This window comes from Poecilia mexicana, unplaced genomic scaffold, assembly GCF_051168715.1.
Source record: "Poecilia mexicana isolate PSO_F unplaced genomic scaffold, ASM5116871v1 scaffold_22, whole genome shotgun sequence".
Classification (NCBI taxonomy): Eukaryota; Metazoa; Chordata; class Actinopteri; order Cyprinodontiformes; family Poeciliidae; genus Poecilia; species Poecilia mexicana.
This window is the reverse complement of record NW_028263391.1, coordinates 21,672,406-21,699,834: the sequence shown is the minus strand read 5'-3', so window position 1 is coordinate 21,699,834 and position 27,429 is coordinate 21,672,406. Positions and strand designations below refer to the sequence as shown.

General features: G+C 37.0%; 1 protein-coding gene across 1 annotated transcript; it reads right to left on the bottom strand.

Annotated features, from left to right (window-relative positions):
• Window positions 1-9,154: 9,154 nt before the first annotated feature.
• prlh2r (prolactin releasing hormone 2 receptor) lies at window positions 9,155-16,499 on the bottom strand. Its single transcript, XM_014987857.2, has 2 exons — window positions 15,547-16,499; window positions 9,155-9,932 (listed from the first exon to the last, which is right to left on the bottom strand). Exons 1-2 carry the CDS (start codon window positions 16,441-16,443, stop codon window positions 9,606-9,608), a joined length of 1,224 nt encoding a protein of 407 aa, XP_014843343.2. The 5' UTR covers window positions 16,444-16,499; the 3' UTR covers window positions 9,155-9,605.
• Between the last annotated feature and the right edge of the window lie 10,930 nt (window positions 16,500-27,429).

The following is a 27,429-nucleotide window of genomic DNA, read 5'->3' as shown; positions in this document are numbered from 1 at the left end:
CTTTGTATCTCATCTTTTCGTTGTTCGTGTGGTTGTCTTCAGCTGCAGGAATCAATGTTGTCCACATGAGGGCGCTATCGGACAGAGATTTAAAGAAGCTCAACAATACACTTGAAATAAGAGCTTTTTTTAAGTCAATCATTTTTAAAATAGGTACAAAAAGAACATTAAAATGACAGAATTTTTTTCTTTCAAAATATAAAAAATGTTTGCTAGTGGAATGAGTAACTTTATTTTTAAAATCTATATTCAAGAATTATTGACTTAAAACAAGCTTGCATATCTTTCTGAAAAGCTACTTATGAGTTAGTTTGATCTTATTTGAAATTTACTGAGATATTTGCAAACATCAGCATGTTTAAAGAAATGTAAACGGCATATTTATATCGGCACCAACAGAATGACTTGGCTACAGTGGCCCACTCAAAGTTCAGACTTTGAGATGCTGTGATGAGATTTCACCACAGCTGTGGATACCTCAATGTGTTTTTGCTGCAAAATGTGCTTCTTCTTGCTACTTGATGAGCTTAAACAGCAGAAAAACTCCTGATTCGACTGACTATGAGGCGTTACCAGTGTTAACTCAAAGCAGCAACCAACCAACCCACCATCCAACCCACCAGTGAACTAACCAACCAACCCATCCTCCCACTCATCTACCAACCTTCCAACCAACCCACTAGTCACCCACCTACCTGGCTACCCACCACACACAGCTGGCTGTGAGCCGTTAGCAGTTCTAATTCAAAGCAGCAAAGACGAGAGGTGGAGCATCTTGAAAAATTAAAGAAGGAGGCCTCCGTCGACAATCAAGGTTTTGTGATTATGTACGAAGTTTCAGGTGCTGTTCAATCAGACTCTGAAGTTTATAAGTGGTGACAAAATGATGTAAGTGTTTGGGTTAAGAGGCAGAGAGAGTCTCTTCAGAGCATCGGCTGTTTTGATTATCCGTGTACATCGGTTTCCAGAGTAGCTTATCTATGACATTCATTTAATGAATTTGTGAGTTTGCTGCTTTAACTGCTAAGATCTTTCTACTGCAGCAATGTTTCACTCCAGCAGACCATTTTGCATTATTTTATTTAGTTTCTTCTTATTAGAACATTAATATTTCATGTTAGGTTTAGTGAAGGCTTTTCTTTTTGTCCCACTTCCTAGTCTTTTCTTCATCACCTGATAGATTCCTGTTGCTGTTTTTCCTGTGTTTATTTGGCACAGTGAAGTTATTCATTTTTTTCAGTTTGCAGGAAGGTTGAAGTGCCCTTACACTGCAAAAACATAAAATCGTACCAAGTATTTCTAATGCAAACATCTCAGAACTTGAAATAAGTCAAAACTAACTTATAAGTAGGATGTTAGCAATATTTAGCAGCTTGTTTTAAGTAAATAATTTCTTAATATTCACTAAAAAGTTTTTCAAGAACAAGATTTTGTCACTAGTTTACATGTTATAGCTGTTTCTCTCCAAAATTAAGTCACTAAAAGACTAAAAAACAGAAACTAGTCTTGGATTTAATGTTTTCCTCCAGGCTTCCTCCTGTTAAATGCGTGTTTTTCTTTCCACTGTCGACACGTGGATGCCCAGTGTGACGCGTTGCTGCAATCAACCAACCACTCTTGCCACATGCCGGTTTAGGAAGACGGGTTGCTGCGAAATCAGGGAATCTCTGTAATCAGCTGGTTTTTCATATGTAGTAGATTTTTTTTTTACTAGTGGGAAAAACGGACTGAGCTTGACTGCATAGTTTTATAACAATGTGTATGTTTTAATTGTAAACTGGTACTTTATTTTGTAAATAAACTGTCAAAAAATCTGAGAAAAATCGGTACTTGTTCTTGTTACATTACAGATGAATTAATTTAGAACAAGACATTTTTCCCATCTTATAAGAGAAATAAGTGGAACTAATATGTTTTCATTAATATTAAGGGATTATTAACATAAAATAAGCTGCCATTTCTTGTTGAAAAGTTACTTGTACATTTGTTTGGTCTTATTTCAAATGTTCCAAGATATCTATACTAGAAACTAAACGAAAATACTTGGTAATATTTTATGTTTTTGCAGTGTAACGTTGTGTAAAAATGGAGAAATGTGAAAATGTCTAAATGTTTTTTAAAGAACAAAAAAGTTGATGTTCAACGAGAGAGAACCATGCATCATTTGCCACAATTATGCCCCACTTTATGTTGGTTTGTAATATAAAACAGTTTGATTTATGTGTGAAAATGTGAAGTTGTAAAGGTGTGAATACTTAAGCAAAATACAGTATTTTTTTGTAGTTTCTAGTGAAAATATCTTATTACATTTGAAATAAGTTAAAATTAACTTTTTCAGCAAGAAATAGGAGCTTGCTTTAAGTAAGTAATTCCTTAATGTTGGTGAAAAAGTTCTAGTTCAGCTGGTAGAATATTCCATTGCGCTGTTACCTAGCAACCCCAGCCAAGCCCTACCCGTTACCTAGCAACCCTGCTCTAGTTCCGCAGGCAGATTATTTTACTTTTTCACGAATATTAAGGAATTATTCACTTAAAACAAGCTCCTCTATCTTGCTGAAAAGTTATTTGTAAATTTGTTTTATCTTATTTCAAGTGTAATAAGATATTTACACTAGAAACTAGACCAAAATACTTCGTAAGATTTTGTGGTTTTACAGTGCACATTACATTTATGGTTAAAATCTGTGAATATACATGATTTTTTTCTTTCCAACTGGAGAGTTTCCACGTGTCAGAACTGCCTGGGAGGTGAAGAAATGGCTACAAATGGGATTTCCTTTCTTTCTTGCTCTTCAGCTCTAAACACGAAGGGTGGCGGCCACAGGTGTGTCCCAGTGGAGGTCCTGAGGCGTCTAAATTGCACACTTATAAGGCCTTTCACCTTTCATCTACTGACTGATTCTGAGCTAGCGGTTCTCCTGTTTCTTCTTGTTTCCTGCTCTCAGCATGCTATCACACACCGATGAATCACAGACAGCAGAGCATATTTATTTGCCGTTATTATTTTTAGATTTATATATTAGAAGAGTTCATTTTTTCAATGAATTTTCAGGAGAAGTATCCCTGATGTTTGTGATTGCTTTGTGAAGATGTTTGGTAATTATTTCCCAAACTCTTCCCTCAGGCCATCAGTCTGTGCAGCTGTGACTCCACCACAGGAGGTTCCAGTTTGCTGGAACAAAGTAAAAAAAACAGCGGCACAGAGTGCAAACGTCTGTCAAATGTCTTCTTCCCTTCTAAATAACCTGAAAATTTGTTAGAAAAGTTTTATTTTTGTTTCTTTTTTGTGTGTCTTTGTACATTAAAGAGGATCTATATTAATTTCACATTTTGCATGTTTTTATATTTCCATTTGGGTTTCTACTTCTTCTAACAAACAAAGCCAAAACACTTTAAAAAAAACATCCAATAGATTTTTGGCAAAATGTTCATGCTTTTTGGAGTCTAGAAAACGAATCAGAATGCACCATTACCTAGATACACTAGCCAAGTTCCAGCACATTTGGTCAGCTGGTTTTACCGCAGTATTCACTGTACAACGGCTGCTGGAAAAGATAAGTGTTTCGTTGTTGATTTACTATCCAGAAACCACTTGCTGCATTCTTGCTGATTTTGCAGGAGGCCTATTTTATTTAAAGGGGACCTATTATGCAAAATTCTCATTTTGCCTGGTTTTATATTTTCATTTTTGGTCTCTACTGCTTCTAAAAACATTGTAAGCATAAAAAACCCCATAAGCCCAGGGTTTTTGGCAGAAAATTGTTTATTGTTGTTTGGAAAATGAGTTGTTTCAAAAACCTCCTGATTTTGGAATCACATTCGAAGGGCACTGTGCTGTTACCTAGCAACCACAAAAGCACATCCTGTCACCTAGCAACCCAAGCTGAGCTGCAGCACATTTGGTTAGCTGGTTTTTATTGCTGTATGCATTGTACAATGGCTGCTGGAAAAGTCAAGTGTTTTGTTGTTGACTTAAAACTCTTTGCATTCCTGTTGGTTGTGCAGGAGGTTCTACTTCTGCTTTTCAAAGTTGTATGGTTGCATAATTGGGCATCTGTTTGCAGTCATTTTCAGGTGATAGTGTAAACATTGAGTTGGGGGTGTGGCCACCAGCAGCTTATTTCAATGTAAAGTGACAAGATGCCCTAAAACAGCTCAAAATAGACAGAACTGCAACTAAAACCTCATTTTCTAAGAATGGTTTTGTGGAAAAAGCTGAAAGGAACATGTTTTGTATCGCCCATAAACCTAACCTAACCTGGTCAAGGAAGCATAATAGTTCACCGTTAAGCACAGACTTCAGAGCGTTAGTCACTCCTTCAGCTCTTTTCACTGCCTTTCTTATGTCATCCTTCCCATCCATCATCTATCTGCAGTTAAGGATCACTTATTCTTAGAGTTCAGAGCAGCAGCAGTAAGAGCTTCTCTGCTGAGAGCGTCATCATCTCTGCGGAAATTGTACAGAAATGCCACTGCGATGACATCTGCTCACTGAGACCGCTGAACCAGAACATAGCTGCATTTTTATTTTCATCACGGATGCTCACGCTGCCATCGGATGTCTGGATATCAAGATGGAGGGAGATTTGCAAACAATGCTTTATGCCTGGCCGGTTTCAGTTTCATCTTCCACTGAAGCGACAGCAGCTCCACTTTATAATATGATACAGCAGTCGTCTTTTTTAATCTTCTTCTGATGTAAACTCTCATCCAAACTGCAGTATCAGCTTCACACAGATGCAACTTTCCCATATTGGTAAAATTCATATTTGAATTAAACCCTGCTGTAATAAAATGCAATGAAAGCTTTGCTAAGACTTACTCATCTGGTTATATTTACCCAGAATCTCCTATATTAATTTGGTAAACTGAGCTTTCTGTTTTATTCTGATACTGAATCACATTATTAACTTTATTCAGCAATCTGTTTCTGCTCCGGTGTATTCTGTAAATCTGAACAACAGAACATAGCTGCTAACCCTAATCCTAATTTGATACAAACTGCTACTTCACTTCAAAAACACAAAATCTTATTTTGTGTATTTTTAATTTTTAGCCTAGTTTTTAGAGGAACTATCTTAGTAAACTTGAAATAAGACAAAATTAACTTATAAGTAACTTTTCAGCAAGACATGGAAGCTTAATTTAATTAATAAATCCTTACTATTGATGAAAATGCGTTAATCCTACTGGCAGATTATTTCACTTGTAATATGGGAGAAATGTCTTGTAAATTAAATAATCTGACATGTTTTGTCATCAAGCCTAAAAAAACCTTGAAGCTGAAAAATTGTTTTTAATTATTTTTTGTCTGTTTCAAATCTTTTTTTTTTTTTCCTAGTTTCATTTTTTTTTTCTTTTGAACAAACTTTATGGCTCAAATGTAGCTCCATACTAAATAAATTACACTAGAGTTTGACTTGGGGAATTTAAATTCCAAGTAAGGATTTAAGAAGGTTTTTTTTTTATGTTTTGTTTTGTTTTCTAAATTTTCTGCAGGTGTCAAAATTCATGACATCAGTTCTGGTGTAAATATCTTTTTTAAAATTATATTTTTAAGCAGTGACTGGTTTTTAAATGCTGATTTTTGCCTTGATTTATTATTATTGTGAATGTCTATTCTGAAATCATAATAGATACTTTACCATTTTAGTGTTTAAATGTTTACTTGGAATTGTAAAAAAGACAATTCTTTTCATGATGAAACAACATGAGAAAAGATGTAATTCAGGTTTCCCTTAAAAATTACATATAAAAACATAAATTAAACTAATCTCAAGGATATGAACCTAAAAACTGAATGTTATGCTCACTTTAAATCATGATAAACGCATGCATACTATTTTTTGGGTGCAATTGTCTTCTCTTGAGTTCTTCTTCCTACTCAATGAGGATTTACCTGAAATTCTCCAACATTCTGGTTAAATCCATACAATTTCCATCACAATTGGGGGCAAAAAAGATCAGTTGAGGATTTAATCCTCCGTTCTGGAGGGAAGAAGCAGTAGAGCGCTACAGCTCCATAACAACTGCTCCAAATTATGACAGGATGTTTGATTAACCACCTGCTGGGTTATAGATTTTACAAATAATTGACAGACGTGATGTTGCTTAGCTCTTTGGGTTTAGTGTGCACCTGTTGTGTGATGCTTGAAGGGCCAACAGCGCACAGACACCTTGTTTTCTCTTAAGGATAATAAATCCCCATTATTGAAAGTTGCTGGGTGAATGGAAGAAAGCACAAAGTCACACCCATTCAGCATCATAGCAGGGACTTAACTGCTGCTCCACCACAAATGAATCAAACATCTGTGATGAGACACAGATGTTCATTCAAAAAGAGGTGTAAGGAAAAGGATGAGATTAAAATGAACAAAAACATCAGATTTGGCTTCTTACATTTACATCTCATCTAAATTCCTTCAAAATTATCTTCTAAGTCTAATCAGGACAAACTATTACCCCACACAATTTGATGTTTTTCAATATGATCATTTTTAAAGGAGTTTCTTCCAAATTCTTCAGATTTTTCTCATTTAGAAATTTCTGAAAAATCTGTAAAAACATAAAATATTTGCAAGTACTTTTGTCCTAGTTTATAGTGCAAATATCTCAGTACACTTGAAGAAGACAAATTTACAAGAAACTTTTCAGCAAGATATGGTCATATAATGCTTATATTTTATTTGTTTTAACATCTGAGTAGAAGCTCCCTAAAACCTCCCACAAACTAACAATAAAATACTTCAATCTGTTTGCATTGTAATTATTTCATTTAAAATATTCAATCTGCATTTTAAGTGCACCAAACTAAGTAATAAAAACCTTCATTACAATGCTAAAGCTAGTTAGCTTGCCAACGGGTGACGGTGGATAAGCAGTTTTTCTGAGGCAGGTAAGTTGTTTCTTCGTGTGCATGTGGCTTCTTCTCACAGTCCCAAAACATAACTATTAGGGTAATTGGCCTCTCTAAATTGGTCAGAGATGTGTATGAGTGTGTGCATAGTTGTTTATTCAGTGTGTGTCTGTGCTATCATGCTATCATGGCAACCTGTACAGTTTGTACCCAGCCTCTTGCCTAATGGCTGCTGAAAACAGCCACCACAAAATCCTCTGAGATGATGGATGGAGGATCCATCATCTTACATTATGATCCATCATCTTACATGATGGATGGATGATCACCTTCTTTGGATTTAGTTTTTGTGTACACTTTTCCATGGGTGGTTCTACATAGAAGTCAACAGGGGCCAGCACCCAGTATAACTGCCCATCATTATGGCCCCTGTACAGAAGAGATAACGTTAAGTATGATAATACACAGCTAACTAGATACATTATTTGACTTTGACATTGCTTTATTGTTCTCTAAAGGGAACATATTATGCAAAATTCACATTTCTCTCATTTTTGTACTTCCTTTTGGGCCTCAACCACTTCTCAAAACAGTCCAAATGCTTAAAAAGCCAACCAGATGTTTTTAGAGAATAAGTTTGTATGTTTTAGTGTCAGAAAAATGACATGTTTCAAAAACCTTCTGAATGTAAGGTCACAAATCCACAAGCACTGCCCGTCACCTAGCAACCACAGGGAAGCCCAGCCCGTCACCTAGCAACCACAGGGAAGCCCAGCCCGTCACCTAGCAACCAAAGCAGAATTCTAGGGAATTTGGTCAGTTGGTTTTGTGTTCTTGAAGGAGCTCAAATGGACTGCACTTACAGTATATAGTGCTTTTCCAGTCATTTTGACCACTCAAAGCACTTTACACTAAAGTCACATTCACCCTTTTGCACTCACAAACGCTCACACATTTATATACTGATACGCAGATCGGTTGGCACTTTGGGGTTAAGTGTGACACATTGACATGTGGCAGGAGGAAGCTGGAATCGGACCTACAACCTTCCGATTGCAAGACGACGATTCTACTGTGGCTGATTTTGATGGTTGCCCAGTCAATCATCAAAATAGACAGAACCGACCAGAATGACACTTCTTTATCTAAGAATGATGTTGTTCATAAAATGTAATGAACATGTTCGTTATAGAACATTTAGTTCTAATTTGTCACCTTTAAGAGATCCCTGCCTTGCAAAGTATTTAACATTAAAAGCAGAATAAGACGTTTTGAAAAGCACTTAAATTATTAAATAGAAAACAACAAAGAGTCAATAACCACTGAAAACAAGTTTGATTTTAAGAGACACAAACAGCAGATGACTCGTTAAAGGCAGCAGCCGATAGAAGAAAAAGTTTTTCTCTCTTTGAGAGAAACTCACTCCAGCTTGTTAGCTCAACAAATCTCAAATGTCTCGGGTCAAGGCAGCTTCACATCTAAGGTCGGACAAACAGAGAAACTTTGCAGTCAAACGGCTTGTTTGGCTGCTAGTTTAATGTAAGAAAATAATAAGTTGAGAAACTTGTGTTGTTTTGTTTCAGGCTGTGACTCAACAGTGAAGTTTGAACAAAGCTCAAAGCAGAACTACAGTTTGATGGCACTAGAACACAAATTGCAGTAATTTTGTATGCATTTTGGTTTGTATAACTAGTATTTACTTCAAAAAACACAAGTGACACTACAAACTATACTTATCAAGTTCATTCATTGCTTTATAATTATAGAAGACATAATTTGAGTGCCACATTCTGTCCTCATCTCAGCTGACATTTTAAACACGCTAAAAAGTTTACACACGCACTGTCCGACAAATGTCACATCTGCAGCTCAATCGATTGTTCTGAAGTCTGACATGAATTCATTCATTCAGTCTGTGCTGCAAAAAAATCTACTATTTTCTTTAATTTCCACAATCCAAATTTTATTTTATCGAATTATTTTCATTTTCAATATACACAAATCTGCTCATAACTTTGTATTTTTGTCCATCTGGTGACATTATTTTAAAATACAACGATCAGTTACTCTGTGCTCAAGTAACCTTTTTACCAAATATTGTTTTACTCTTGAATATTTTTTTGACTGCCACTTGTTTACTTGACTAAAAATATGTTGAAGTTTTGCTAATTGAGTAAAATGTTTGGGTCATCCGTGGTTTTGACCTTTGACCCCTCCCATAGAGGTCATATAGTCAGACAGGATCTATTAGGCAATAACCAAGTGTGACTTCTGAAATAAAAAACACAGTCAAGTGTAGATTTAACAAGGTTTTTATTATTTCCATAAATAAAAGGTTTGCTCAGGTTATTTCTGTCTTATATTAAAGTTTGTTTAATGATCTGAAAATACTTTTCCACATCACATAAACATTAAAATGTGCACCAAGAGCGATGGCCAACTAAAGGCTGAAAAACCATTTTACAAGATAAGGAAACTTACAGCAAACAGCAGCATAACTAAACTGTTCAGCATTTACATCATTCCTAAAATAGCTACATTTTCAAAGTGATAAGATTATTTTTCTACTGATTTATTTGTACAAAGAGGAATGTGACAATCTTAATGTTTTGTATTTAAAGTGTGCTTTAGATTCATTTGTGTCACCGTTAGTAAAAGTTCACACCCTCCATCTCACCTGCTTTTAGTGATGTTTGTAAAGCTGATGTGAAAATCTTTATTACACATTTTGAGACAAAAACATCGCGGCTCAGATGTAGTTTTCTTTTGGCACGAGGTCATTTAGGACAACGGCAGGTAAATCCGCCACGGTGGTGAAGGTGTTGAGGCGCGGCATCCTGTGAGACGTCGTCAGCACGCTTGACCCCTGACCTCCGTGCTTCTCTGTTCCTCTCCTGCGAGTCAGGGGGTTCAGACAGAGGTAGGACAGGAATTTATTGTGCAGTGAAGCGTAAATGAAGGGGTTGTAGCACGCCGAGCTCATGGCGAGCAGGTGAGCAGACACCTGGATGACGTTAATGTAATTTTTCCCCAGTATGGAGAAGTCTGTGTCCAGGTCACGGATCAGGTTCACCACCTGGAAAATAAGACGTGTTATTGAAAGGCAAGAAACTGTAATATTTCAGAAATATGCAGTCCAATATAGAAAGCAAATCAACCTCTTGTAGCATGACCCGGTCTGTTTTTGACCTTGGAGGTTCAATACTCCAAGATCTGCATGCAAAGTTTCTTTCATTGGGTGAATGAAATGCACTGAAACATTTCAAATATGCAGAACAAGGACATAGTTTGTGTCTGGTTTGTTTGGGGAAGTGTGAATGTGCCATCAAACTCTAATGCCCAGCAAATAAGTGAAACCTTAGTTTTGATTTGGTTGAAGTGAAACCTGCTGCGGTGTGAATGCACATGTTAGCGGCAAGCAGACCAAAGATGGCTCCAGAATCAGGAGGTGGGCTAGAGTGCAAGGCATTCTGGGTAAATGCAATTAAAACAAGTTTATAACCTGTGCGAGAAATGGGTGGACATCTTTTACCAAAGACAAAATAGAAATCCTACAACTGATAAAATCTGTTGTTTTGCTACTTAGCTACTTCTGTACACTTCATGCTACATCAACCATTCAACTTTCACCATATTCTGCTGACTCAGGACGTTATGTCTATGTCTTTTGGTATTGACATCATCTACAGTTTATGAAATATTCAACTTTTTACAATCATATTGAGACCCATTGAAATGAATGAAACATCCCATAATTCTGAAAAATTATGCTAAAAAATGTTCACAGCTAACTAATTCAGTGTACTTCCAGATTTTAACACCATTTAAACTATAAAATGTGGTCATATCCTCCAAATACTTCTGTTTATTTCAGGTTTTCCAGATTTAAGGTTTTGCTTGCAGTACGAACAGTCTTCAGAAAAACCAAACAAACCACTGGAACGTTGTAACATAACCACTATGTTTGTTTGTTTTTTTCCTGGATAAATACATGGAAGAGTAAATGTATCATCTGATTTGTATAACAGTTGCTGTTATTTCATTGTAAAATTATTCCGCTTTGGATTTTTCATTTTGAATTGGGACTTTGGATTAAAATGGAGAAATTCTTCCAGGATATGGAACTCTTTTGTGGACAATATTCGCATTAAAAAGAAACGGGAATATTTGTACATTTAACCATTTGGGTTTCTATACTGACATGAACTGAGTGAATTAAATCTAACCTAACCTTATTTTTGAGGGATTTTTGGTTACTAAAACTCAACTAAATTTCATATTGAGTGGTTGGCTATTTATTTACTTCTCAAATTAACTGGTGTAACATATTTTACCTGATGCCTGTGACGTATCCCCCTTGTGTGAGTTCCGCTTAAATAGAAGCTGAATTTTACAATGTGAGAGCTAAATGTAACGCTAGCTCCAACCGCTCCTTCAAACCATAATGTCATCATTTCCTACTGTAGCCCAGGGTAAAATCTGCCCTTTCACCCGCCTCTGCTGCTCCAGATGCAGCATCATTGGTCAGAATGACGGCCAGTCATGGAGCAGAAGTGATGTCAGCTGTGAGGGGGAGGTTAGCTGCTACAGGTTTGTGCTTCCAAACAACTAATTAATCGCTTTGTTTGTTATGCTCTTTTAAAATATTATTTAGATCTGAACAACAAGTGAGCTTGGAGCCACGAAGTTTGTCTTGCACAGAACTGCGAATGGAACTGGTGAACAAAATGTTTGTTGTTTAGCATGGTGGTTTTTGTAGCCTCTGCTAATTGTTGGCTGGCGTCTGCAGCAAATTATTACCTTTTTAACTTATTAAACTCAATATGATTTTAATATGAGTTAGATGAGATATCTCTATTTTTGTCCTAAGACATACAGATTTGTTGACATAATTGCATTTGATTTATGTACCTGATCATTGAAAAGTGTCTAGCTAACTTGCAGTCTGGTAATTTACTGGTCCTGTTTATTTTAATGCAGGTGACCCTTTTAGGGTTCAAGGATGGCGAGTTTCTGACTGGGAGGCAGCGGACCTGAAGGTTCCTCTACTGGTCTGGTAGGAGGCTGTGATGGTCTGCACCTCCACCTCACCATACAGACACACAAACCACTATTCATCTCTTCTCCGTTGACAACAAACTGGGCTTGGATATTTTCCCCTCACATAGCTGGACTTACAAACCCCTGGACCTTTCAAATATTGCCAGTTGGTCCCTGTGCTGACCTGCGACAATCAATGGGGAAATTTAGGGCTGTTGTTGCACAGTTTATGCACCTTCATCCGGACGATTTGCTGCAGTACTGTGTGATTGTATTTATTTTTTGGGTTCCATTTGTGTTTTTGTGATGTCCACTTAATTTTTTTTCTTCAAAATACCTGGTATTGAAAGCAGTTATTCTTTTGCATTTTTTTCTTTTAATTACTTCAGCTCCAGGGGTCATTCCTAAGTCTTCTGGTTTTATGTGTCATCCAGTCCCTTAGTAAACTAAACAGTGCTACACAAACCTCCTTCACAGGCTGTGATGCAATCCTGCATGTATATAAAGTTTAGTCCATTTAGCTTATATTCTATTTATCGCTCAAAGCATTTTTTTTTTAGCAGTTTCAAACATCCAGTATTAATTTTTGCGTTTCTGCAGATGACAGGTTATCTTTAGTATTTCAGCTAGTTTTTGTTTTTATCTCATCTAACTTATAAACTATGACCTTACAGTTTAGCTTTGTAAACGGCGTTCTGCATACATTTCTAATGCTTTCTGACTGGAATTTTGTTTGTATTTTGCAGGTTTTTACTTTATTCTCTCACATTTCTGAAAGTCTTCTGCAGTCAACTTCTGCAATTTCCACTAAAAATATTCAGCTTACAGCATTCACAATGCAGAATTTCTAACGTTTTGTGAAGAAGGAAGTTGCTCTCAGTATCTTCTTTAGAGATCTACGTGTTGTTTCCTGTAGTGGTTCTTGTCTTGGTGCAGCGCCCCCGGAGGTGAGGAGGGGAACAGGTTTTGGTTCATTTGACTGCAGTGTGAAAGTGAATGGCAGCAGCTAAAAATGCAACAAATGTTGCAATTTTGATTCCCAGTTGAATCAAGTTCAGACTATCGGGTGAAATCACAACAGTCTCTGATTGGCTGCTTCCCAAAGGTGGGTTTAAACACTTTGAACCCACTTCAAGTGGGTTTCAATTTGACCTAATTTGTTGATCACTTTGATTTCCGTCTCTGGCTTTTGCCTTATAGATCATCCATTACATCATTGGTTTCTCGTCGGACCGTTGTTAGTTCTCCACTTTGCAGGAAGATTTGTTGTGGCCTCTGGCACCAAGCACTCTTCAGTAAATTCATTAAACCTGTAAAGTGGAAGGTGGGCTCATGTCCTTGTTAGCCAACACAACCCGCAGATCTTTAACTTGATTAATATGCAATAAATTTGGATGACAGGACCGAACTTCACACAGGAAATCAATAATCTTCCCCATCGCCACATGCCTAATATAAGTTAATTTGAGTCTGTTCATATATTTGGATTATTTTGGATAATATGATTCCATAATACCAGTTAAAAATTTGTAAATGGGTTTCTTACCATTGCGTATTGACTCTGCATCAATAAAAGTGACTGAATGTGGTAAAGATTAACAGTTTCTACAGTTTTGTAGCTGCAATTTGTCATTGTTTAAGCTGTGTCAAAGAAACAGCAGAGTGCAGCTCAAAGTGTTATATAACTGCTGACTTGCTATTTTTCTCCATGTTTTCTCATTACAAGATCTGTATGTGCAGACATTGCAATGAAAGCCATGACTAATAAAACTAAATTTTTTTAAAGCGATGGTCCATTTTTAGAGCTTTCAGGCCCGTTGACGGTGCTTCTTATGTGCGCTGCTACGTGGCTTTTGGATGTGCATGACTGATGTTTTATGATTCATGGCATCCACAAATAACCTAAACATTTTCTTCTTCTTATAGATCAGAAAATAATAATAATAACTTCTTAATGTTTTTAGTCTAGTTTGTAGTACATTTGAAATAAGACAAAACTAACTTATAAGTAACTTTTCAGCAAGATATGAGAGCTTATTTTAGGTAAATAATTCCTTAATATTGAGGAAAAGATACTAGTTCCATTGGTGGAAAAATGCTTTAAGTGAAATAATCTCCCAGTGGAACTAGTTCTTTAGACGTGTTTCTTCTTCATGTTCAAATTGCTTCCACCAGTGATCCAAGCCACACTGGTCTCTGAATTACCCTTAGTGTGTGTGTGCATGATTATTTTTAGTGTGGAATACCAACCAGTCCAGCATTTACTTTTCCTCTTGTTCATTTATTGCTGGAAATAGGCACCAGCTCCCCTTGAGACCCTTCAACAATAAGCAGCAAAGAAAATAAATGGATGGAATCTGGTTTGATTGGCTCCAGGACTGCAGGTTCAGGCATAAAATGGGCTTTAATCTGATTTCCTAACTCTCAAGAGATTCCCCTTTTCTACTCAGAATGTCAGTAAGCGTGATGCTTCATTCCAGGGTATCTGCAGATTTTGGCAACTCAAATTTAAGACTTTTAAAGACCGCTGTGAATGAAACTTAAGACAGGTATCATAACAGAAACCTGCAGAAGAAAACTGCATATTAATACTATCAACCACTATAATACCGAGCCTATTTGAACAGAATGCATCTCGCTTTTCATTGGTTGGCAACAGAAGAGAGCCAGAAGCAAAATCAAACATCCAGTAAACTGATGATAAATTTGCTTGCTTACCAATGACAGATGCAAAACCTACCTAGCTAACAAGGGTATATTAGCAGCTGCAGCCTCAGCCGCCTAAAGTCGCAGAACGCAAACAAGGTTTTTGCGCACAACTCAAGCTTTTGCCTGAGAGATAAGTCATTCAAAGAAAATATGTAAGGCCTCTGATTAAAGTATTTCAGGGCAACTTACATTTTTTTAATTAAGTTAAGAGATTTTTAAGGCCGTAATTTAAGATACATTAATTTGAAGGGAATATATTATGAAAAATTCAAAGTTTACACGGTTTTGTACTTCCATTTGGGTCTGAGCAGCTTTTAAAAACAGCCCAGATGCTTAAAAACACACACACTCACAACTGTTTTATGGCAAAAAGTTTAAGTTTTCTGGTTCCTGGAAAATGTGCAATTTCAAAAGCCTCCTGAATGTTGAGTCACGCCATCACCTAGCAACCCTGGCTTAGCCTAGCCCGTCACCTAGCAGCTGAAGCAGAGCTCCAGCTCATTTGGTCAGCTTGTTTTACCACTGTATGCGCTGTACAATGGCTGCTGGAAAAGACAAGTGTTTTGTTGTTGACTTACCATCCAGAAACCACTTTCTGCATTCTTGTGCAGGAGACTCCACTTCTGCTTTTCAAAGATGTACTGCTGTATATTTGTGCATTTGTTTGCAGTCATTTTCAGGAGCGAGTGTAAATGTTGAGTTGGGGGCCAGCAGAAGTTAATTTGGATGTAAAGTGACGGAGGCCCTAAAATATCTCAGTCTGAACTGACCAGACCAAAATGTCATTACCCAAGAATGATTTTGTGCAAAAAAATGTAATGAACATGTTTTCTAGACACCTATTACAACCTTCTCAACCTATTCAAGGAATCATGATAGGTCACCTTTAAGGCTTTTTAAAACTTTTTAAGGATATGCAGACAGCCTGTATTCATGTTTACCTGCAAGGGGAGCCAGGAGAAGGCAAAGCAGAGAACAGAAACCAGCAGCAGACAGAAGGTCTTCCTCCGCCGTCTACTCCAGGCGGCCCGTGCGCACCTCAGCTCGGGACATGCTGTCAAACTGGACGTGGTCCTCCGCTTCAGGTGGCAGGATATAGCACAGTAGGAAATGGACACAGCAGCCAGCGGGACAAAGTAGGAAAAGAAGAGGATGAAACAGGAGTAAATGAGTCTGCCTTGTTCCTGTCCATCCCAAAACTCCTCGCAGACCGCCATGTCCAGGCCCGCAGCGTGCAGGTCCAGGTAGACCGTGTGAAGCGCAGTCGGGGTGGAGAGCGCCAAAGAGGACAACCAGATCAGCATCACCAGGCAGCAGCAGAACTGGCATCCCACTCTCTTGCGAATGGGATACGCTACAACGATATAACGATCCACCGCGATGGCCATGAGGGACAGAACCGCTGCGTAAACGGCGGTGGACTGCATCATGGTCACAAAGTGACACATGTGGTACCCGAACACCCAACCGCGCCTGTCGAAGGCGTAGGAGGCCGTCAAAGGGACGCAGAAGACGCACATCACCAGGTCGACTAGCGCCAAGTTACTGATGAGGAAGTTAGTGGTGTTGTGTCTCTTTTTGTTGTACCAGATGAGAAAGAGGAGGAGGAGGTTCCCGGAGCAGGCGATCAGAACCACGACAGAGTAGAGCGGGATGAAGAAGAGCTTCAGGCTGAACAGTAGGTCGAAGCCGGAAAATGTGGGGACCGGAAACAGAGAGGGGTGGAAGAGGAGGTGGGAGGAGTTACAGCAGGAGGATGAAGAAAAGGAGGATGAAGAGTCAGAGGCCGGGGTCGAAGAGTTCACTCTGGAGAAATTCATCGCTTTCTCCCAGTCCATGTCTGCAGAAACGAAGACGGAGATGATTAGGTCGACATTCAAAAAGAAACTGAGACTCATTCCACCGATCCGATTATTTACATCTGTATCGTCCCGATACTGAAAAATATTCTAGATAGGGTATCAGTGATGATGTTTCCGGTCCATATGCTTTGGATTCTGAGCAACATCATGTTTTATTATTTATTTTACATTTACAATTCATAATTTAACTATTCTGAACTATTTGAAAGGTTTGTAGCAGTTTAATTTTGTCAGTTTTATTTTTATACTCCAAAATGAACTGACTGAACAAATTAAAATGTTTTTCTTTTACATATCTGACCAAGATTGGGAAGTTATTGGTTTATTTAAGTATGCTGCACTGTTTCTAATTCAGTACATTTATCTCTTTTTATTTTAATTTTTTTTTAAAGAAAAGTTTTCAGTCAATTCAAAACTGTTTTCCTGTATTGGATAGACACCAGCCGATAATAAACCTTAGATATTGATATCAGTATCGGCATTGGAAGTGAAAAAAATGGACCGCTGCAACCCCAAGATTCAAAAACACAAAATCAGAATGAGTATTTTTGGTATAGTTTTAAGTGAGCATTTCTTAATACACTTGAAATAAGACAAAAACTTACAAGTAACCTTTTAGCAAGACACAGGCACTTGTCAATAATTTCTTAATATTGATGAAAATGTTCTAGTTCCACAATTAGGTTGTATCACGTTTCCAATTTTAGTGAAATGAGTATTTTTTAAAATCAATGTTAAATTATTTACTTCAAAGAAGCTCCTATATCTTGCTGAAAAAAGTTACTTGTAAGTTTATGTCATATTTCAAGTGTTTTAAGATACTTACACAAGAAACTAGACCAAAAATACTGAAGCCTTTGTGTTCAATTAAAATATTTCATGTTAACTTTATGGTTGAACATTTCTATCAAACTTTATGATTTCAGTTTATTAAAAAAAAATTTTTTTGGCTTGTGAAGTTTGGACACCCTTGGCTTGATGAGATGAGTCACATTAGAGGAGAATAATCAGCGGCCACTTCAGAGCTCTCTATCAAGCTCATTAAAGAACCTTCAGCGAGGCTTTTTGTCCCCGTCAACAAACCCAACACTTCTTAGTTTTCAGCTTTTATTCTCTGAGCCTCTCTAAATCTGATGCATCGGGTATTCATGAGAAGACCAGATGATGTGTTCAGCACACGTGAACCACGCTGAACATATCCTCAAACATCTTTACATGAAATTAAATACTCATTTAGCCTTTACACGTGACGTCATTTGCATCGAAACTCGGCCCGCTCCGCCATGACGGACCTCAAAACAACCTGTGCGTTCCTGTAAAGCCTGTCGAAAAAACGCATATGTGGTGGCCTAATATCGCTTTTATTGAGCTGATTTCGCAGTAAAAAGTGGTCACAGGATACTTCGCGGTCAAACAGACACGGATACAAACCAAACCTGTCATTTTATTGTATAACTTTTAACGAGGAGCGATGGGCAGCAGCCGTCAGCCATAATGACTCGGTGTAACCGCGGACTTGCAGCGAACACTTTTTACAAGGTAAGAGTAACGTTCATATACTTTATAAGTAAGTATTATTAGAAAGATATGAAATATTGCATTATGGCGGAGGTAGCGTCTGACTATCAGTAACCATGGAAACGGTGCCGCACCGTCATGTAGCCTAGCATGTATGGTTAGCTACATACTGGTTAGCTGGTTAGCATCTCGTCTTCTGTACGTTTTTAATGCTGCTCCGGTGTAAAGGGAACCGCAGTTTATGACATAGTGACAAAAATAATGTGGTGTGAATTCAGGCAAAGTCGGTAATTTGATCACATCAGGAGGGAGGAGGTACGGGTCGGTTTCTAAGCTAGCTGCTTCCTACTTCTGTAAATACCGCCGTCTATGAGCCCCAACCAGGTTTGTTACGCTCAGAGTCAAATTTGTTTGACTTGAACAAGTAAAAGCCATTAATAAACTGGCAAAAACAACTTGGGAAAACAACTTAAGTCGTTCAGTTCAATACTCCCGATCTTCATTTCCGACGACCATCATGGCGGCTAGAATGACTGAATGACGTAGTTGCAAAGGTTCAACATCATCAGATATTAAACAAAAAAGTCAAGAAGGAGGACTTGATTTGCGGCTTTTGTTAAAAAAAAAAAGATTAAAAACACTAAATAATTAAATATAATTCAATCTTCCAGATCAGAAAAAGATTAAACAGCAGCAAGACTCACACTTTTACTGGAGGTGGATACAGAACAATCTGTCTCTCTTTGTGTCAGTTTTGTGATTGAAAAGAGAACAAGTAGCAGGCATCAAGCACACAATCAGAAGAAATCCCATCTGAGATGCTGAAGCCCAGGTAGCAGCAATGCAAAAAGAGGCAACGCCTCATTACGTGTTCAACGCACTGTAGCGCAGAAATAAGTGCATCATAATGAGCTTGGCTACTGCATGTCTTTATTCTGTCTCAAACTACCAAATTATTCCCAAAATAATCCCAATCAAAACTTAAAATTAATATTTATACCATCTTGCTTTAAAGCTGCAACATAAAACAATGCTATTCTGACTTTAGACTTGTTCTATGTCAACTATTCTTCTGTTTAATGCAACATACTGAAAGTATTTGACTATGTTTTGTCAGTGAAGTTCATATTAGAGGAAAAAGTACCTGTTAGTCCGGAGGCTCGGCACCTGTTAGTGTCTTCTATCTTGCAGGGAGTCCTGCCGTTGTGCAGAATTTCCTCCTCTGTGCTTTGAAATAAAGATGTGAGCTCGCTCTCTCTCTTTGTCAGTGGGCTTCACACACACACACACACACACACACACACACACACACACACACACACACGCACACACACACACACAGACCACTCAGTATGTGATTGTGCGTGAGTCACCTCCACTATGATGGGGGGGAAAAAAAGAGTCTGTTGTAAATGTTCTTGAGGAAGTCTGATATTCAGATAGAAATCTCTTAATTTAAAAAGGACGGTAATTACCTCCAGATGATCCAGTCGGTGTATCAGAGATTAGCTGTGGTCACACTGAATTTTCTTTAATTCCTCCATATTACCCAGTACTGTTAGACATGCCTTATACAACATTGTTAAAATTACATCACAAATTTCCTCCAGCGGTTGCTTTTTTAATACTTGTATTGGATAATTAAACATTCAAATCTAAATAAAGTTCAAAAACTAAGAATACATACATGTACTTTTTTATTTAGGTATGATGAAATATTTTTTAAAGATGTATGAGGTACTAGCTGCATGGTAATGACCTAATTATTTAGTTTAAAGGGGACAAATTATGCAAAATTCTCATTTTGCAGTTTTTTTTTTCTTGCTTTATAGTTTTTACTGCTTCTTAAAACAGTCCAAGTGCTTGGCAATAAGTTGATGTTTTTGTGGTGTCTGGAAAACGAGTCGTTTCAAAAACCTCCCAATTGTTAAGTCACATTCAACTGGCACTGTGCCGTTGCTTAGCAACCTCAGAAGCCTAGTTTGTCACCTAGCAACCCAAGCTGAGCTCCAGTATGTTTGGTCAGCTGGTTTTATTGCTCTATGCACTGCACAATGGCTGCTGGAAAAGACAAGTGTTTTTGTTGTTGACTTTCCAACCAGAAACCACTTGCTGCATTCTTGTTGATTGTACAGAAGGCTCTACTAATGCTTTTCAAAGATGTACGGTTGTATAATTACGCTGTTACAACCCCATCCCAAAACCCCTAAAGTAAATGCTGGCACTGGGCTTAACATAAAAGTCAGTCAATCCGAATATTTGATGTCAGTAACGGAACATAATTTATTTTACAATTCTGATAAAACAACTACAGGAGACAAAAAAAACAGGGAAGCTTTATGCTTCAGGGTCTCCAAGGCCAAAATAATAAACAAAACACCCCCTTATAATTATAAAATAAAACAACCACTTTCTAAAGCAGAACTAAAAGAAAATACAAAACCTAAACTCCCTTGCTAACCAAAAAACAAGAGAAAACAGTTTGCGACAAAAATGGCAGAGAACCCCTACCAGCTTCCACTGTGAACAGAAACACTTCTTAGACAATTATTCACCAAGATGCTCCCTGCAAGATCAGTTCAGTCCCCACAAACAGTCAGCTTCTCAAACAGGATCACGTCAGGTCAAGGCCCACTTCCTTTCCAAGGTTGGTCACCACTGCTTTGGCAAACTCACATTTTGCCAGATTCAAGGTGAGTGAGGCTTGAGCTAGACTAGCAAACACAGTTTTCAAAGTGTTAACATGATCAGTCCAGGATGATGAAGATGTCATGTACGATAAGCATGATAAAGACATTCCCGACACTGTGACAAACTCAAGAACATTGGATTGTGGCTGCGTCTCAGCAGACAGGAGTTGTTCTTTCAGAACCTTCAGTGGTCCTCTTGCACCATACCCAAAAACCAGTTCAGCAGGGCTAAAACCTAAAGACTCCTGTTTAGCTTCTCGGGCTGCAAACGGCAGAAAAGGAAGTCTTTCATCCCAGCTTTTGTCTGTCTCATGATAATATTTGCGCATATTGGCCTTGATAGTCTGATGCCATCTTTCTAGAGCGCCTTGTGACTGGGGGTGGTAAGGACTAGAGGAAACGTGTTCATACGCATCTCCTTGCAGCCATTTTAATGTGTTGGTGTAAACATTGAGTTTTACACTTTTGGGTGTGGCCAGCAGCAGCTTATTTAGATTTAAAGTGCCAAGATGCCCTGAAACAGCTCAGAATAGGCAGAACTGACCAGAATAAAATCTCATTATTTAAGAGTGATGTTCTGCAAAAAATTAAATGAACATGTCCCATATAGCCCAGACCTATCCTAACCTTTTTAAGGAAGCATAAGAGCATGTGCAAATAAGCATCTTTCTGTATTATATATATACATTGTAGTCACTGAAATTCACAGCTATTTCAGTCGACTAAAACAAAAAACAAGAGGCCTAAATGCAACTACAACTAAAAGAAAATTGGCATGACATTTAATACTGAGGTTATCATGCATCTGATGATCTAAAACGTGTCAAAGTTGAGGCCTGTGGGCCAAATCTGGCCCGCCGTATCTTCTTATGTGGCCCTCTAGACTCCAGATGCCACATTTCATACATCAGCCAATTTTTTTACCCAAACTCAAATAATGCATAATTATGCAAAGTCTTCTCAAAATTGGTCAAATCATTGAGTTTAAGTGATGTTAACTCCCACCTGTAGGTGGCGGTATTTGTCACTTCTATACCTCAAATAATGAAAGTCACATTTAATGTCATATATAAGTGCAAATATTACAAAATTCCCTGAAAACCTAAATTAGCGACACTACATCTTCGATTTTGATTGCAAAAAATCATAAAAACAATCATTAAATCCCATGAAAAGATGTTCAATATTAGCTAATTTTAAAAAGTACAGCTTTTTATTAATATTTTAGCAGTTTTATGTTTTATCTATGCATTCTGGCAGATCCTTTGAACACATTAATGATTTTGATGTGGCCCAAAATGAAAAAAATTTGACGTCCCTGATCTAAAACATTTAAATCCGAGAAAAAGAAGTAAAATTTTTCCAGAGAAAAATAAATTTTTCACGTCTCTGTTGGCGGAATCACCAGATCTTGACTTCCTGGAATCGTGAACGAATTGCGTCACATCTCCTGCAGTGAGGTACAAAAAAAAAAAAAACACTTGTTTGCTGAAGAGAAGAGCTGATTGAAACATGAGGAGACAAACTGGACGCCTCAGTAGCTGGAAACACATTAAACTTTCATAATAATGACTTGGGAATCATGACCTTTATTGTTTGGGTCTTTAAAGTCAGCGTGACACTGACTGTCAAAAACAACCCAGAATTCATTACTAGTCAGCTCTGTTCATGTAGAGCAAATGATTATTAGAGCCAGAATAATCTTATTTTTCCATAATTTTCTCCCAGAATATTTATGATCTCATCAAGATTGTGTTAAAATACACGCATGGACAAAGTTGTTAATGACTGAAAAACTCATTCTGGTCACTGAAATAACTTCATTCGTTTATTTTAAATTATTCTGTTGAACCAAAATCAATTTCAGTGATTCATTTTCAGGTCATTTCAGTTTTAAGATGTTTCAGTGACCAAAAAACTTCAAGTTCCACTTGCAGATTATTTCACTTATAACAAGACATTTCTCCTAAATTATAAATGAAATAATCCACCAGTGAAACTAATACTTTTTAAAAAAAATCAATATTAATTAATTATTTACTTTAGAAAAGCTCATATAACTCACTGAAAGATTACTGGTAAGTTAGTTTTTTTATTTATTTGAAGTGAAATAAGATGGTTGCACTAGAATGTCTAATTTCTAAAATTTAAAATTTAATCTCAGTATACTTGAAATAAGACAAAACTAAGACTCAGCAGTTGGTTTTAAATAAATAATTACCTATTATTTTAAAAAGTACTAGTTCTATTGACAGATTATTTCACTTAAAACACAATATTTTTCCCACATTATAAGTGAAATAATCCACCAGGGGAACCAGAACTTTTTCATCAATATTGAGGACTTATTTACTTACAAAAAACTGTAAGTCACTGAAAGGTTACTTGTAAGTTAGTTTATTTGAATTGTTCTAATATATTTGAACTAGACAGAAAAACCTTACAACCAGGTTGTGATAAGCAGCATAAAGTTTAAATATTTGTCAGTTTCTGACAATAAAACGTTGGGTTCTTTCCTGACGCTGTTGTTGGATTTACTGAGGATTTTTCCACCTGTTTCTGTCTGCAGGAGTTTTTTCACCTGGTTCACCTGAGGTTACTGGGAGTCTTTTCTGTGGAGTTATTAGACTGCTGAGCAGACAAATCCTCCAAGAAAGCCAAGTGGCCGATTCCCTCTCCTGTGTGATGAGTTCCTTGTGCAGAATATAATGTTTTATTGCTGCAGCCTCCTCAGAGTGTGACTGTCAGCGGCAAGCCTCAGGTCTAACATGTGACCACGGCCACAGCAGTCGTTTCTGGGTTCTACCTTTTTATTGTCCAAATGGAGCGTTGCCACATGCAGGGAAGGCAACCTCACGTGTGTCCACCCATTGTGTGCAGGTATAAGTGGCTCACTTTAAGATGATGGCGCTCTTTTTGAGAAAATGTTGGTTCTCCCAAGCAGGAAATCAGGTGGGACTCATGGCAGACCTCCTGGGGATTGACTCTTATTCATCAATTTTGAATATGCAGCTATTAAATATTCATTTATTTATCAAGATCTGTTTGCATTTTGATTTCCAATCCGATTTATTATTTATGTCTGGCATAAGGTTGATTTCCTTGTTTATGCCAAACATGAAAAATAATTTCATTTCAGACTCATATTTCCAAAGAACATTATCCTTGTCTTTGTTGATATTCTCTGTATCAAACTTCAGTTACACCCAGAGGTGGGTAGAGTTCCTAAAAATTGTACTCAAGTAAAAGTAGTACTACTTCAACATATTTTTACTCAAGTAAATGTAAAAGGTAGCCATCCAAAAAGTTATTAAAGTAAGAGTAAATAGTATTTGGTAAAAAGTCTACTCAAACACTGAGCAACAAATCAAATTATCAATCATTTAATAGTTAGAAATTTCATAATCGGATGGATCAAAATGTAAAGTGAACAGTTTTGTATTTTAAGGACCAAAATCAGACAAATGAAATGTTTCCAAATCAATTTCTTTCAATAGAGAATTTCTGAAACTTTAATACAAACTACAGGTGTGTGTGTGAGTCTGGTGAATTTTTAATTGAAATCTGTTTGTTTTTCATTCAGTGCATAGAGAATCCAGACATTACTCATGTAAGAGTAGCAATTCTTCACAATTAAATTACTCTATAGTAAAAGTAAAAAGTTCAGTGTAGTAAAAATACTCAATTGTTTCAAAAACGTTACTCAAGTCAATGTAATGAGTTACTTCCCAACTCTGATCACATCATTATGTCACTATGGAGACAGTTAAAGACACAAATCAGCATTTAGATTCCCTAGTTGTCAGGATTTCCCTGTTCTCTCTAGCCATTGCAAATGTATGCAAAACTTTGTCAATATTCCTCTAATACCTAAAAAAAAAAGCCACAATTTTGCAATTGTTAAGAAATGTAATAAAAATCACATGTGAATAAGTTTTTTTACGTGTTAAGTCATTAAAAACTAGCTAGCCTACTGTAAAGGAGCTGCAGCTCCTCTTGGGTTGCTAGGAGCCCGGTTGGGGTTGCTAGGTAACAGCACAGTGTGACTCAACAACCAGGAGGTTTTTGAAACGGCTCATTTTCCAGACACCAAATAATATCTGGCTGGGTAGTTGGGGGGAGGGGGTTAAGTGCTTTGGAAGTTGGTTTTTTGTTTGTTTGTTTTTTGTGGGGGTTTTTTAATAGAAATTTATTTAGCATCAAAGTACATGGTGTGGTACATTACATTAATGAACAAAAAAAAAAGAAGAGAAACAGAATGTATTGTGTTTTAATGAATGAATATTATTAACCGTGTGTGTGTTTAAAATCAGTTGAGACCCAAGTGGAAGTGTAAAAATGGAAAAAGTTAGTTTCCAGAACTTAAGTTTTCTTCTCTACGGTTCTTTGGGTGTAACAATCCCGTTAAACCACAGGTGTCAAAGTCCAGTCCTCGAGGGCCGGTGTCCTGCAACTTTTAGATGTGCCTCTGCTGCACCACACCTGAATAGAATAATTAGGTCATTAGCAGGACTCTGGTGAACTGATCTACACAAGGAGGAGGTAATTAAGCCATTTCATTCCAGTGTTTTGTACCTGTGGTACATCTAAAAACTGCAGGACACCGGCCCTCGAGGACTGGAGTTTGACACCCCTGCGTTAAACAGACGGTCTCCTCTATCTCACTGTTTTTACTTTAAGTATTCCAGTCTACCAAGGTCTGAGCATCAGAAGGGGAAGGAAAAGGAAACTACCTGAGCCAGGTAACGCATTAATTCATACCTGATCATCACTTCCTGGTTGCTTTAGCAGTCACTCCTCACTTTGTTTCTTTTGGAGAGTCTGACCTGAAAGTCACCCCCATGAAGCTCATACACATGTTCAGATTTATTATCAATAAAACTGTTTTATCTCTACTGGGTTGCTGTTTTCATTTTGGCTCCAGAACGTACTTACACTAATATTACTGGCTTTATTTATTGGCGCTGCTTTAAACAAGCAGTGCTTGTGAATGCCTTGAAATCCCAATCAGCTGATCAACACCAGCAGGATTTATTATCTTTTATCTTCATCACCTGCTGATGATAAACGACCAGCAGCTGAAGCAGAAATGGCATTTATGGATTCAGATGAAATATATCTGTGAGGTCCTGTTCAGGTCACAGACCCACTTAAACTCTGACAGGTGACACCAAATAAATCTCCAGCAAAACCAGAGAAAGTGAGCTCAGGTTATTTTATATTTAACTGCAGTTTTTAGTCATTTGTTTGTGTTTTCTTTTTGTTTGGATTTTCATGAATCAAAGCAGAGTTTTAAACATGGCAGCTACAAAATTTTGATTTCAGTCACACTGCAAAAATACTAAATCTTACCAAGAATTTTTGGTCTTAGTTTCTAGTTCAAATATCTTAGTTCACTTAAAATAAGACAAAATTAACTTTAACTGTTCAGCAAGATATCAGAGCTTGTTTCAAACTGATAATTAGTTAATAAATGAAAAGGTGCTTGTTCCTCAGGGAGATTATTTCACTTAACAGTTTTACCTTATTAGTAAAGTAATCTGCATTGGCATTAATAAACTAAATAAATTGACATAAAACAAGCTAATGTATCTTGTTAAAAGTTGCTTGTAAGTTAATTTTGTTTTATTTTAAGTGTTCTTAGATATTTGCAAAAACTAAAAAATACTTGGTAAGATTTTGTATTTTTGTAGTGTGACAAAATTAAAGCAATTCATATAAATATAATTCAAAAGTAAAATAAGAAAAAAGCTGAGATGACAGTTTGTCTTGAGAAAAATTCTCAGTAATTAAATAACTTAGACATTTAAGGTATATAATAATAAATATAATATTGAAAAAGACCAAAAATAGAAATGTTAGTTTTCTAGAAAGAACATGAAAAATATTACTGATGTCTTTGAATTCATTTTATAATCTTAGTTTCTTGAGGTAAAGTACTTTGAGTTCTTACACATGTAATCTGAGTAAATGGGCCTCGTCTGTAGTAATGCAGAAACGAAACCGTGAATAAGATTATGACGAATACATAAAGGAGTTCTTTATGAGCGCCTCACAGGTACGGATGGTACGTTTGATTAAAAAATGGATGCCAGCTAAATTCCAATTTCCAGGTCGTTATCGCCCATCCATCATGTTGGCGCTGTGAAAACAGTTTTTGATTAATTATTCTCACTGAAATAATTATGAAGAAGGGCTTCCCATAATAGATGAAAAAAGAAGTGTTTTTTATTGGCATGAATCGCCTCCTGTGAAGGATTAAATCAGGACAAACAGATCAGGAGATTTCAGATGTTCTGGAAGACGGACAGCAGAACGATCAGGGGTTTTCACACCAGGACCCTGGAAGACACTGAAAACAAAGCTGCTGGTTTTGTTTTAATGACAACATGTTGCCAGGAGTTTCCCAGGATGAATTGATTTTGCTGAAAGGGACAATTTATATGTTGCATTTGGGACAAACTGGAAAAAAATGCTGATATGTGAACTTTGAGCATCGATTCTTCTTTTTCTCTTCATTTTTCTATCACTGATCTTTATTTATGTGATATATATTCCAACGTGTAGGAGGTTTAAACTCAGCAATACACATTTCAATCTGATCTGACTAAAGTAAAATTAATTTTATGATGCGAATTTTAAATGTTGGCTGATTCAGTTCAGTTCAACTCTGAACAGGAATGGATGTCATCCCACAGAATATTATCAGATTTGTCCCAAAATGGTTCTCGCCAATACAACAGCATATTAGTGA